Here is a 12,439-nt window from a genome sequence, read left to right on the forward strand (position 1 = left end):
CTCTTTTCTTTTCAGAAACCACAAAGTGACGTGCAGCGTCATCTATCCCCTCATCAGTGTCAGCAGTTAACGCCTTTGAAACACATCAAAGCAGACGGTTCAGTGGAGCCCAACGTTCGGGTCGGATGTTGAAAGAAAACAAATTCTGGTTTTGTTCATTTGATAGAGATCGACATTCAAATTTAACTTAAGGGGCGTCAGGCGGGTAGTTCTCAGGGGCAACGTTACCTCCACCCTCTATCTGGGTCTCATATTCAATACAGAATGTTAGAGTTCAACTGGGAATAGAAAGTTTTTAATTTCAATGTTCAACTTTCCCTCCATAAATTAGAGTTACTGGCATTGATTTCCATCTCGCTTATTCTTCAGTCCTTTTGTTCTCACACTCTTAAAGTGTAATCTTAGACAACATCAAGAAGCTGAAAAATGCGGTGGAACATAAATTCACCTGAGAAGTGCTTAGATTAGAGGGAAGCTCAGAGTAGTTTCTATGATGACACTTTGATGTTGATACATTTCTGGACTTTCCCACATCTAGTCCGTTAAAACCCCATCCTGCCTTCAGAGAGTTCACGATGTGGACAGACATTCTGCAGGTAGGTGCTGCTGGAGACTGATCACAGATCAGAAGCCTGGCTTCAAGACAGCAACACACACCGTCCCTTTACTGCTTTTAATTAACCTCTGTCCAAGCAAAGTGCCATGATCTATCTAATGCTTAAAAGCACTTTGTAGCGGGTGACCAAACATGCTTCTACTGCCCAACGTAACTGGAGTGTGTTTACATTTGTACAAATGACAATGCATGCAAGACTTTGCACACACATGTTGAAGTCGACTAATCTCAGGTAGACTTTAAACGAGAGTTATTGGGAAATCAATGCAGGGCTCCAACACGTGAGATAAGGTGTGATTGCATCAATATACACTTTTTAAGCCCCAGTGTGTTCAGAGTCAGATTACAAACCTAACATGCCACCCATACCTTTTTAAGCAGTAGTGCAAATCAGACTGAGTCGATCATCTAAGGTCATGTACAACAGGCGAACAGCCAGAGCTCGCGTACAGCAGACGGGCGAGGTGAAGGGGAGGGGCTGCGTGTGTGTGTGTGTGTGTGTGTGGGTGTGTGTTTTTCAAGGTGGACACTGAATAACAGGGGTTGAGGTTTCTTTGGTAGCATGGTAAGGTGGACTGTGATTGCGTTCTAAGGTGTGTTTCTCATTTTTCATTCAAAAAAGGCCAGGCATGTCAGAACAGAATCAGCTTACAGAACTATTGTTAGCAAAACAGACAAAAAAACAAAAAACAAAGAAGAAAGTGAATAATTAAAACAGTCTTTCCTCTTCTTATGTACATAAAACTACAAACACTTGCTCAGCTCCAAGCCAACCATGCAGGGGTGATGAAAAACTGGAAGGAGCAAGCTGATGCGCCAGTCATGTTCCGCTTTTGAATCTTCCTCAGTCAGAACTGATTTTTGTCCGGCAGAGCCAGATAATGGAAGGGAGGTGAGCATGTCTTTATTGCTTGAGTGATCCACAGTGACTGAGCAGGCTTGAGGGTTTTGGCTGTTTTTAGCAGACCAGCAGGCAGGCAGTCCCTCTTGGGAGCTGGTGACAGACCAAAATGGCAGGGGCATGGACCTTGGAGCTGAGATGATTGGATGAGAAGGGGGTGGGGGGGGATCCTCTCTGCCTTCAAGAGACCACAGACGGGGAGTGGTTGTGATTGACCATGCGACTGTCGGGAGAGGAGTTTGGGCTGCTGCCGGACGACGAGGGACTCCCCTTGTTTTTGATCTGCAGCCAGGTCTCGCCCAGCGCCTTGGCGAAGTGGTCGTCCACAGAGCCAGTGATGGACACAGAGTTGGTGGCGGTGGGCTCGGGCTCCTTGTAGTTCTTCCCGAGGCTGCGACGGAAATGTTCCTCGATAACAGGGTCGCAGTCCGTGTTGGCTGGAAGAAAAGCAGTTCTCGGTTACCAATTTGATAATGAAAAGAGAAACATCCCACATATATTCCGCTTTATGATTTTCTGTGGGCAATTTATTGCCTTAAATTAGTTTGAGAACAAGTAATTTTAGGTCACTGGAAATATCTACTTTACTTCTCGGGGCTTTTTTTATATACACAAAAAGACCRTTTTAAATTTCCCCGTTAACCTCAATGAGATCATTGAAATCCCAGTGGGATCATAAAAACAGCCATTTTAAATTTATKATGGCAAAGAAAATACAACATTCTCAGAAAGTCATGGAGGCTTGAAGTGACTTTTTTAAGTGTTGAAATAACAGACAAGAATGTTTAAGTTATTATTGCCTGCCATAGCGATTCATTGAGAGCAACTCAGTGAACTGCAAATGATCCAAATTCTTAATTGGCCTAAACCAGCAATGAAAGAAGATTGGTTGTCTAAAGAAAACAGATGTTCTAAATAGGAAACTCGGTTCTACATGTTGGCTTGCTTTGAAGAGWTTGCAGTTACTTTTCAAAATAAAAGCATTGATATATCAAATAAAATAATATTTTCTGAAGTAGAAGCCAAATCAAAAGCGCCAATATTCCATACAACAGATAACTGCTGAAGCAGGTTTAACGTTGCTAAAGTAACAAAAGCAAAGATTAAAAAAAGGGATTATGTTGACCTTTCAAAATAAAAATACACTTCAAAGTAAAATCTTGAATATTCAAGATGGCAGATATTTTTTAAAGTAAGTTCTACATCACTAATAGGAGGCTTAGTAATACTAATAGCAGTGATGAAAATGGAAATTTTATCTCATGTTAAACTTTACCCATGTATTTTAAAATAATTCTTCAAATTACTGAAAATGTAGATGTATGTAATGTATGTATGTATAAAATATGTATGYAATGCTTACATAACTAAATGAAGTTATAAAAAGTAATAAAAAAGCAAAGCTTAAACATTCAGTTTGGTGTGTTTCATGGTTAGTTCAAATCTGGGTTTTTCATTACCTCCAGATATTAACTGGACATGAAAGAAAAAGAAATTCTGGCTTGTTAAAATAAACCTTGCATGATGAACAATCCACTTTTTTTTGTTTTTCAAAAAGTACCCAATTTACTTGATAATAAACATTTCTTCATAACTGTGTTTGCGCTCACTGTTGATTTTTCTGTGGTTGTTGGTGAAGTTGGAGCATCCGTTGTGGGAGACGGGACACTGCGACAGGTTGCAGTTGCGATTGTTGGCTGCAGCACACGTGATCACCGATGGACGATTCTGAGAGAACAAAAGGCGCTGTGTTCAATAAGAGTTCTGAGAAATGCTGCCCAGCAATTATGCAAGAAACGGTGGGATGGAAAAACGCAAACAGAATAATTCTGCACCAGTCAAAGAAAAAAAAAATTCCCCGCAGAGAAAGCGCGGCTAACAAAAGCACATTAGTCAGACCGTGACTAAGTAACTGAACTATTTAAGAAAGTGCTCAGCGTTGGAGACAGAAGAAGCAGGACGTGTGTTTTACCTGCTGCCGTTCCACTGCGCTGACTGTGTGCGCCACCGAGGCCATGGCTGCTGTGCTGCTGCGTGGCGTCGCCACCATGCTGTTTTTGGTAAGCGCCAAAGGTTGGTCCATGCCTGCTAACGAGGCCAGGTGGTGGTGGTGGTGGTGGCCGTGGCCATACAGGTGGTTGGCTTGGACCCCCAGATGAACAGGAACAACAATGCGCTCGCTGGGACTCCGCCGATGGTCCTTCACAACAGGGGAGCTGCGGTAGTCTGTCGGTTTCCTGTGAAACAAGAAGAAATCACTTTACCTCAGCGACTACACCTAATTTCTATTTAATCAACAAGTGAGTTTTCCAATTGTTTGACATATTTGTTGATTCATACAGAAAAAAAAAAAAATCAGAAGGCAAACTAGTGAAGAAAGAGAATTGATTAAAAGATGACAGTACAGGAATGATCCGACACAAACTCAAACGCTAATTTCTCAGATAACTTGGAGTGTTGATAAGCCCTTTGGTAGAATCACAACCTCTCTCACACAGTGTCTCCATGTGAGCAAGGCAAGGGGAGCTGTTGCCTAAATTTATCCAACATGGAAGGATTCCAAACTTATTTCTGCACAGAGGGACAAATGGGCAGCGAGTTCAAAGCTTTAAAGTGATTTCCTTAGAAAAGGAAAATCCACATTATCTCTCTCTAGTGAGGGAGCAGCCAGCACACTTAATACCCCTGAATATTAAAACTCTAAAGAAAAAAAAAAAAACTGCAGCCAAAATTTACTGTCAACATGTGATAAAATCTGCAAACACATTAGAAACGCTCCCCTTTAGATTTAGCTTCATTTCCCTAAACCTCTTTTCTACAACAGTGGGTTGAGTAATTGGGTCATGGAAGCCCAACTGGCCACAAAGAGTGGTCTCTCTTCTCTCCAAAATGTGAGCTCATCCCTGGAAAACCAGAACTGATGATAAGACTTTACACTAACAACACTTTAACACAACACACATTCTGCCTGTTTTTTTCCAGCTCTGGTGATAATAACTTTGATATGTTTGTTACACAGCGTTTATACCTGACATTGTGCAGACTTGCTTCCAGTTTAACAGGTAGTGATTATTCCAGTGAGTGCGTCATATGTGGTCCTTGTTCCTTGTGTGTGCGCGTGTGTGGGGGGGTGTGTGTGTGAGTGTGTTCCTGTGTTGCTCCATTCCCTTCTGACATTGAGGCCCAATTTGAGGGAGCAAAACGTACTGTACTGCCTTCCCTGCTCTTCATTTCTCTCCACCTGCATACCCACTTCAGGGGTTGAGGGGGTGGGCTTGTTTATATACAAAACCTACACACACTCCTCGCTTCTACACAGACATGCACAAGTTTCATATGTATTCACATCCTTATTAAAGGTTTTCACATACTGTACAACTACAAGAACCCAAACTTTTTTTTTCTTAGAATGGGAGGAAATAAAATGTTTATGCTTGCATGCTAACACCGTGTTAAAGCAGCTTGTGATATAACTGCAGCATTCAGTCTTCATTCCTTGGAGTCTATCAGGCTCCACCTGCTCACTACCACCTTGCCAAAGTTCTCCAAATCTTTCAAATTGTGAGGTTTGGGAATTTCACCCACACGTCATGATCCTACTACTACATTTGACTGTAGGTATACTCTCCTTACTGTGATGTTCATGGCTGATTTAGCAATAAATATATCCTAAGAAGCTGTGGGTTAAAAGTTCAAGTTGGGTTTCGTCATAAATATAAACATTCTTCTGCAGAGTGTTGGCAGGTTTTAGCCAGGCCAGGAAATAAATGATTCGATCCATCTTCTCCTTAGTCTAGACATGTGAAGAATACGGAAGACATATGGGTCTTTTTGTACCATTTTCCTGACTGATGACTTTGAGCAAGAGGACATTCTCATTCTTTGTAACTGGTCTACTAAACATTGCTTTAAGCTAAGGTATAAGAAAAATTTGGTCTGGAAAAATCATCTGGAAAATCCTAACAGAACAGCTGAGCTTTACTCACAGTTGTTCAGTTTCAGTATATCTGATGGCAGGTATACTGCCATCAGATATACTGATGGCAGTATACCCCCCCCCCCAAACCCCCCAATAAAACTGGCCTTTTAACAGAGAAGTGTTCACTCTATTTTCTACATATAAACTATTCAGGGTCAAGTGAGTAAAAGTGATCTAATTTATTGCAAACAATTCTGCATTATACTGGAGGATGGTAAACAACTTCAATCTTTTCCAAATAACTTGTGGAGGCATTTCCTCAAAATGGTGAAGTTTGCTTCACTGTTGTAAGAGCAAACATTAGACTCTGTGGTGAAAAACCAGGAGGAGCCCTTTAAGGTGTGTTTGGATGCAAAGCAAGTTCAGATAAACAGTTGTAGGACCATGTGACCAGGCAACCTGACTGCTGGGTCAAGCATCTGGAGTCCACAGCACCATCCTCCACAAACAACAGCAAACACAAAACAGGAGAGAGGAGGAAGTGGGGAGCTGCATGTGAATGGTCCAGACCTTTAGCTCATGAAAGCGCGAGCGAGGTTGGTAGTTTCCTTCGTTTGTGCTGAGAGCTTACATGAGCAAAGAGACCCCCCAGTCTTTTTCTCTCCTAATGCTGCCCCCTCTCTTTTTCTCACAATCAGCAGCAAACTTCCTGAGGGTCAACTGAGGGATAGACTTGGCAGGACTTTTATAAACCCAGGCTCACTGCTCACCAACAAGCTCATGTGTTTTTCATTAGTGGCATCAATATCCATTTCCCTTCTGCTAAAAAAAAAAAAAAAGTCAAAGCTTTTTGAACTAAATCATGTGGAGAATATGTGTGTTGTACAACTCTTATTTTATCTCCAGATGTAACCAATACCCGAGCCTAGAGGGAAGAAGACAGACGAGTCACAGTTTGACTGTCATCACTGCCAAGAAGCAGTCATGCCCACATCCTCATACAACAGGACAGTCGTCACAGGAACCAATGACTGGGGATTAACAAATCTGCCTAATGAATGGCATGGCTGCTGAATCAATCTGCCCCCTCGTCTTTCTGTGGCTTGTGACTACCCACTAAATCACACTTCATGTCAGTGTTCAGGCTTTTAAAGCCCAACCTGTGTCCTTGTCTCCATTACTCMCCTCTCAATTCTCATTGAAAGGTCACACTGGGAGGACGGAGGAGGAGGACATTAGGGCAGAGATAGAGAACTGTTCATGAAACAAGGGCCTGAGATAAAACAAGGTGGATTATAAAACACAATAAGAGCTCTAGTTTGGAAAAAGGAACAGTCTCTGGAAAATTAATATATRCCTGTATATTTTTGTAGAGTTGGATTGATCCATWTTTTTCCTGATCCATATTGTTTCCTGGTTTTCTTTGAATCCTGAACTGATTCAGATTTGGAAAGTTTTAATATTTTTCAGGATTATGACACAAACAGAAAAGTGTGCCGAAGGTTCTTTTTAAAATACCTCCCCCAACTGTGTTACTCAACCCACTGTTCATAAACTGTGTTTATTCATCTCATAAAAGTAACCCTAACCTTTATCTAATTGTTYTTTTTATTAAATACAAAATATGCATCTAAGTTTATCAACAGAAAATGGTGGAAATTCTATTTAACCCAATAATCAGAGTTGATAACAAAACAAGTTCCAACTAATTATTAATTATTAAATGTATAATGAGAGAATGTCAGCCAGTTTTATGTCATTTTACCACACAGCAGTGACGCTCACACACAGTTGTGTTTATATGGATGAGAAAAGAAAAACAAAACACCCAATGACAAATTATAACCGACATTTACTACACATTAGGACAGCAAAGCTCTATTTTACTCTCAAAGTGAAGGTTGTAATGACAATCTTTTAAATTCGGCTTTTTTCATGAACCGTGTAACTGAACATCAGAATGAACTCTTCAGGAGAGTAAAACAGAGCAAATATCCGTTTTGAGTCTGTCCTATAAAGTCTTGGGTTTGTGCAGCATGGCATTAGTGGTAGTCACTGTGGTTGGAACTTACTGCAGGATCCCTTAATTTAAATCCCAGAAATTCAAAGCCCTCAGTACATACGGTACAATATYTTGAACAATATTAAACGCTCAGATCTGTCATTAAGTAGAGGTTTTAGAGGAGCCAGTTGAAAGGAACCCCGTCTTTAAGTCAACCTCAAGTTTCAGATCACAATTGTGCATTTCAATGACTGAAAGGGTCAGAAATACCTGTTTTGGGCCCGTTTTCAATAACTCAAAACTAGAAGCATGTATATAAAGCAGAAAACTAAAATTGTCTTTAAGTTTTAGGAGTGAAAGTTTAAAATAGAACTCAAGCTATTGAAGGAAAAGCTCTGCATTCTCTAGTGGCAAATGCACAGGGGCTATAAAAGTTYTACACTTTTTCTCACAGTTCTGCTCTGAAGTCTTCAGAAAAATCTTTCCAGCAAATATTTGGTTGGGCACATGTTCACTTCCTACTGAATAAATTCAAGAGGAGAAAAAAAAGAGAGATACAGACAGGAAACATCTGGGAAGAATAAAGACCTAAAAGACAGAGATACATAAAAAATACATAAAGATACATTATATATATATATATATATATATATACATTATATATACATTATGTATACATTATATATATATATATATATATAATGTATACAAAGATCTTAACCCAGTTTATTCTGTTGAATCTTTTTAAGTGAGCTACAGTAATATTTGAACCCTTTCTAATAAAATAAACAACACAAACGTCTGTWTTTTAATCCAACAATGTGTGTCTATCTAAAGAAAAAAATAAAAGACCAGTTTCCACATGTTTTCTGACGCTGGTAGTAAATTCTGACAACCTAATACTGCATAAAAACAGAGAAATCTGGCAGGTTTTGCAGCTAAGTGACAGCAGAGAAAYTGGTTGGTTATCAGAGCTGGAGCTGACTGAATATGGGAACAACCCCAAGAAGGCTAAGATAACAACACGAACACAAAAAGCCACACATGCTGAAAAAAGGAAGAAAAAAACCTGATCCTTCCCTCTTTCCCTCACATGCTCATTACATAAATAGTCTCATGTAAAACAAGAGCATAACAATGAGTTCCCCARGCTTGGACACGCATACAAACACACCATAACCTTGGCCTCTTATTTTCTCCCAACAAAGCCTCTGSAGTAACATCCTTGAGAAAAAAATTGTGCTGGAGTTCCCAGTAGAAGGCATSTGTATTTCTGCATGCTGAGATACTGGATTTGCCTRTATTCTTGCTGTATGGGTAAGTTTTGAGGGGTACAGGACATAAATACAATGTGGATATGTCAGAAATTCAGGAAAAACTAAATTTTCTTCAAGAATAGACTATCAAATTGACAGTCATGCTTTATTTGTTGTTTTCGGAGCAAAGAAATTATGTTTTCATAAACGGTAATTCCATCTAGGATTAATTTCTACTGGGAGTCAAAGTTCTACCTCTATCTCATCTAACATTCTCCAATCAAAACAATACCTGGCWGTGTTACTGGCACTAAAGTTGAAGGAAAAATGAGATGGCTGAAGACTTCTATACTGGTGGCTCTAAAACTCCAGAGTGGTGCAGAGGCAAACAGGCTGCAGCAAGCTTCCAGTCTGCAGGCTCCAGTGGGCAGGATAAGGCTTCTTTTGTTCAAGACTCCTCCTACTCCTCAGAGAAAATGAGAAAGTATTCCCTGCTGTCTGACCTCACCCCACACAGATGCACACACAAATAGGAACACGCACATGCATGCATGGGCAGCAGAATGCAATATATGTGAATAACTCCTAAAGCAGATGCAGCCTCAGTGCAGACAAAGAGCCTGCCACTAAAACTGTCAATGCCCAAACAGGGTTTGTTTGAATTCAATTAAAGATTTTAATATACTTCGTGAAAAGGTGGAACTGTACTGATAAGACCGAGACTGCTGGGACAAGATACATTAAAGCTAGACTATGGATTTCAAAGAAAAGTTAAATAACTTAGTTTTTTCTTGTTTATTATTCAGTTACAGTAAAAGTTTAGAAAAGTTAAAATTTTCCTTCATCTCCTCACAAGTTCCTCTAACTAGGCATCTTCTTAAATCAGAAGATTTGCCCCCCACCTATTTCTGCACACTGATGGTCAGCTGGCTAAAACAAAACTACTATCATTGGTTATTGCCAACAACAAAAACAAATGAAGCTGTTCGAAAAATAAACATGGTCAAGAAAAACACCAACAGCCATGGSCAGGAAACTGAAGTAGCACCATCCATCCATAACTCTAGCAAGGGCTTACTCTTTATTGTTGCTTAATTCTTTAAACAGAAATAAATGGTACAGATAGGATTATTATCACATAAAATTTTATTTCATGTAATTTTAGCAGAATTAGGAAAGACTCTGGTAATCCTGTTTTRCATTTTAAAATACCATGGTAGAACATGTTGTTTAGTATTTTCTTGTGAATACTGACAGAAATGTTTTGCTCAAGGTTATTATACAGTTAGCTTCCCATGCTAGTAGGTCTACTAAATTTAACTAACTGCATAAATAAAACATCTTTAAATACATTTCTGGGGAATGAAACCAGTGTCAACATTGAAAATATGATTGACTTAACATACAGAAGAAAACTAAAACCTAGTTTGCACAAACATCCATTTATCAGCATACACAGAAAATTTACAATCGATTTTACACATTAGGTAACATGAAGTTGAGCTGCCCCCTCTGCATATCAGAACTGTGTGCATGCATGTGTGCTTGTGGTATTCACCTTGCAGTGTTTTCTAAGAAAAGTATTTTTACAAACTATTTTTAGTGTGAATTAGTGAACCCATCATTCTTCACTCCAGTGTAAACACTGTCTTCAAGTCAGAGGCTAACTCTGGCGGCTGGTTTCAACAAGTCAGTCAGCAGTTGACTTTACCAGGGAATGTATGTCCTTAGAGAAACTTCAGAGTAAATGACTAAGGCTGAGTGAAAGGAAACAAGGTCTCCAGGGTAAAAATATATCTCCATAGCAATTAAAGCTCTATATTTACTACCAAGTTGAAGCAAGGCAACTGGAAATTTTAACTTGTTGGAGCTTAACCAATACCCTGAGCGATCAACTCACTTCAAGATCAAATTACAAACTGTGGAATTGTGAATGCCATGATAGCACAGCCCTAAATGTCATTTCTACAACAGTTTCATCTTTTAAAAACCAAGCTCTAAGCTAAGAAATGGCTACAAGAGAAMGTGACTGTGGCAAAATGAGAGCTGATAGAACAATAWGTCCTTTGGTACTTTGACTCAGAGTGACTGAACCAAGTTCAACTTGTTCAACTCATGATGCACAAGTAGGCGCAAGTGGTAATAAATACATGAAAATTCAACCGCAGAGTGCATATAAAGTGGATCATAAAGTGACAAACAACAAGAGAACAATACACAGTGAGGACGATAGATAATAATTCTTAACAGTAAGCGAGATAACAKCACAGATCAAGACAACCACTTGATTTTTATATGAGCCCTTCCAGGAACCGGGTCAAATAGGCTCTTCCCTTTAGGTCTCGTTTCAAACACAAAATGTTCTGGAAAATGTTCTTTTTATTTTTCTTTAGGCAATGAAGGTAAAGAGACTAACTCCCTGAATTTTTGGTTTATGAACATATCAACCAACAGCAAATACTTTTTGGCATAGAGAGGAATGATTTTGTAAATCCTTTATTTTCTGATGGTTTCAAAACTATTTATYATCMTATAACCTACATTATTTTTGCTTCATATTTAGACCACACAAAACAAGAAGTTAGCATTGTCCAAAAATCTGTCTTTACACATTTCAATTGTGTAAATCTTGACTAACTGGTGGAAACAAGTGTGCACAGCTCTTTCTATTGGTCTGTTTGTAATAAATAGCAGTGGCTAGTCTCCATGAATGACTCAGCCCTGATGGCCACCTAGTCTGAAGTGGGAATGTGGAAATATTACTTGAGTTATCTTTCTGTTATGCACTCGACTATTTCACAGCCTTCAGAGTAAGATCCAGYTTCAAGAGGCATCTTACTCTGCAGAACCAACTAAACCTGGCACAGAATCCTGGAGTCCAAACTGGGACTTCTGAGAAAACGGCCCCGTGCTGCAGCTCACTCAGCCAACAGAAACACTTAGCAAGCACAGGCAAAACTCAATCTGGTAAATATGAGGCGACTCCACTAACTAACTCTAATATCTATGGAGTCTGTGAAAAAGAGGATAGATAAAGACCAATAGTGACATTCAAAGTCTTATATGAGTGTATCATATGAGCATATCTTAGTATGTACTCACAGCTGTGCAGCAAACAGGCGACTCATCTTAGCTACGTGCTCATTGTCATCCATGTCACTGTCCCCCTGGTCCCCACTGATCTTCCTCTTGGTGGGGCTGATGGGAGGAGGGCCAGTCCTGTGGCTGGAGATTGAGGAAGAAGAGGACGACGAGGAGGAAGACGAGGATAGCGACAAGGACTGGAATCTGGGGTCCCCTCTTAGCGCTGCCTCACCTGCAAAAGGGAGAAAGACAAATATGTACATATGAATTAGAGACAAAACTTCACCAATGGCTGTGACTTTTGCAATTTCCAATAGCACAAAAGTTATACTTCCAACCTTATAATCAGCAGTTATTCTAAGTGATATAAATCATGTCCAAGTGCTAAGTGTTACATTGCTTCTTCAAACAGGTTGACTGCAAATGCAGCTTGAAGACAGTTTTTCTGTCCAACTTGTTTAAGCTGAAATTTTGGATGTTGTTGACTTCTTCAGTTTGCTGAGCGAGGCATAAACCCCTGGCATCAGCAGTGTATCTGGTCAGCAACGTTGTGGGGGAAATAGCTGTGGAGAGACTTCATATACACGTGTGTGGTGTGAACTATTTCTCTATCCGCAGCCTTGTCCTGGTACAGAGGGCCTACAGAGTTGTCAGTGAGTGG

The 12,439-nt window shown here is 39.8% G+C and overlaps 1 protein-coding gene across 1 annotated transcript; it reads right to left on the minus strand.

The window, feature by feature from the left end:
* Positions 1–1,129: 1,129 nt before the first annotated feature.
* Positions 1,130–12,041, minus strand: LOC103460975 (transcription cofactor vestigial-like protein 4). The gene is made up of 4 exons (XM_008403291.1): positions 11,797–12,041; positions 3,490–3,754; positions 3,128–3,245; positions 1,130–1,954 (listed from the first exon to the last, which is right to left on the minus strand). Exons 1-4 carry the CDS (start codon positions 12,039–12,041, stop codon positions 1,698–1,700), a joined length of 885 nt encoding a protein of 294 aa, XP_008401513.1. The 3' UTR covers positions 1,130–1,697.
* Between the last annotated feature and the right edge of the window lie 398 nt (positions 12,042–12,439).

The sequence above is a fragment of the Poecilia reticulata genome, unplaced genomic scaffold, assembly GCF_000633615.1.
Source record: "Poecilia reticulata strain Guanapo unplaced genomic scaffold, Guppy_female_1.0+MT scaffold_408, whole genome shotgun sequence".
Taxonomy (NCBI): domain Eukaryota; kingdom Metazoa; phylum Chordata; class Actinopteri; order Cyprinodontiformes; family Poeciliidae; genus Poecilia; species Poecilia reticulata.

Bases quoted from the DNA above. Each gene is read 5' to 3' on its own strand.
- LOC103460975 (XM_008403291.1), bottom strand. From the start codon at position 12,041: ATGTACATATTTGTCTTTCTCCCTTTTGCAGGTGAGGCAGCGCTAAGA. The intron at 3,755-11,796 runs GTGAGTACATAC...CTTGTTTCACAG, and splicing joins CGCCTGTTTGCTGCACAGCT to GAAACCGACAGACTACCGCA. The intron at 1,955-3,127 runs GTGAGCGCAAAC...CTTTTCTTCCAG, and splicing joins CAACCACAGAAAAATCAACA to CCAACACGGACTGCGACCCT.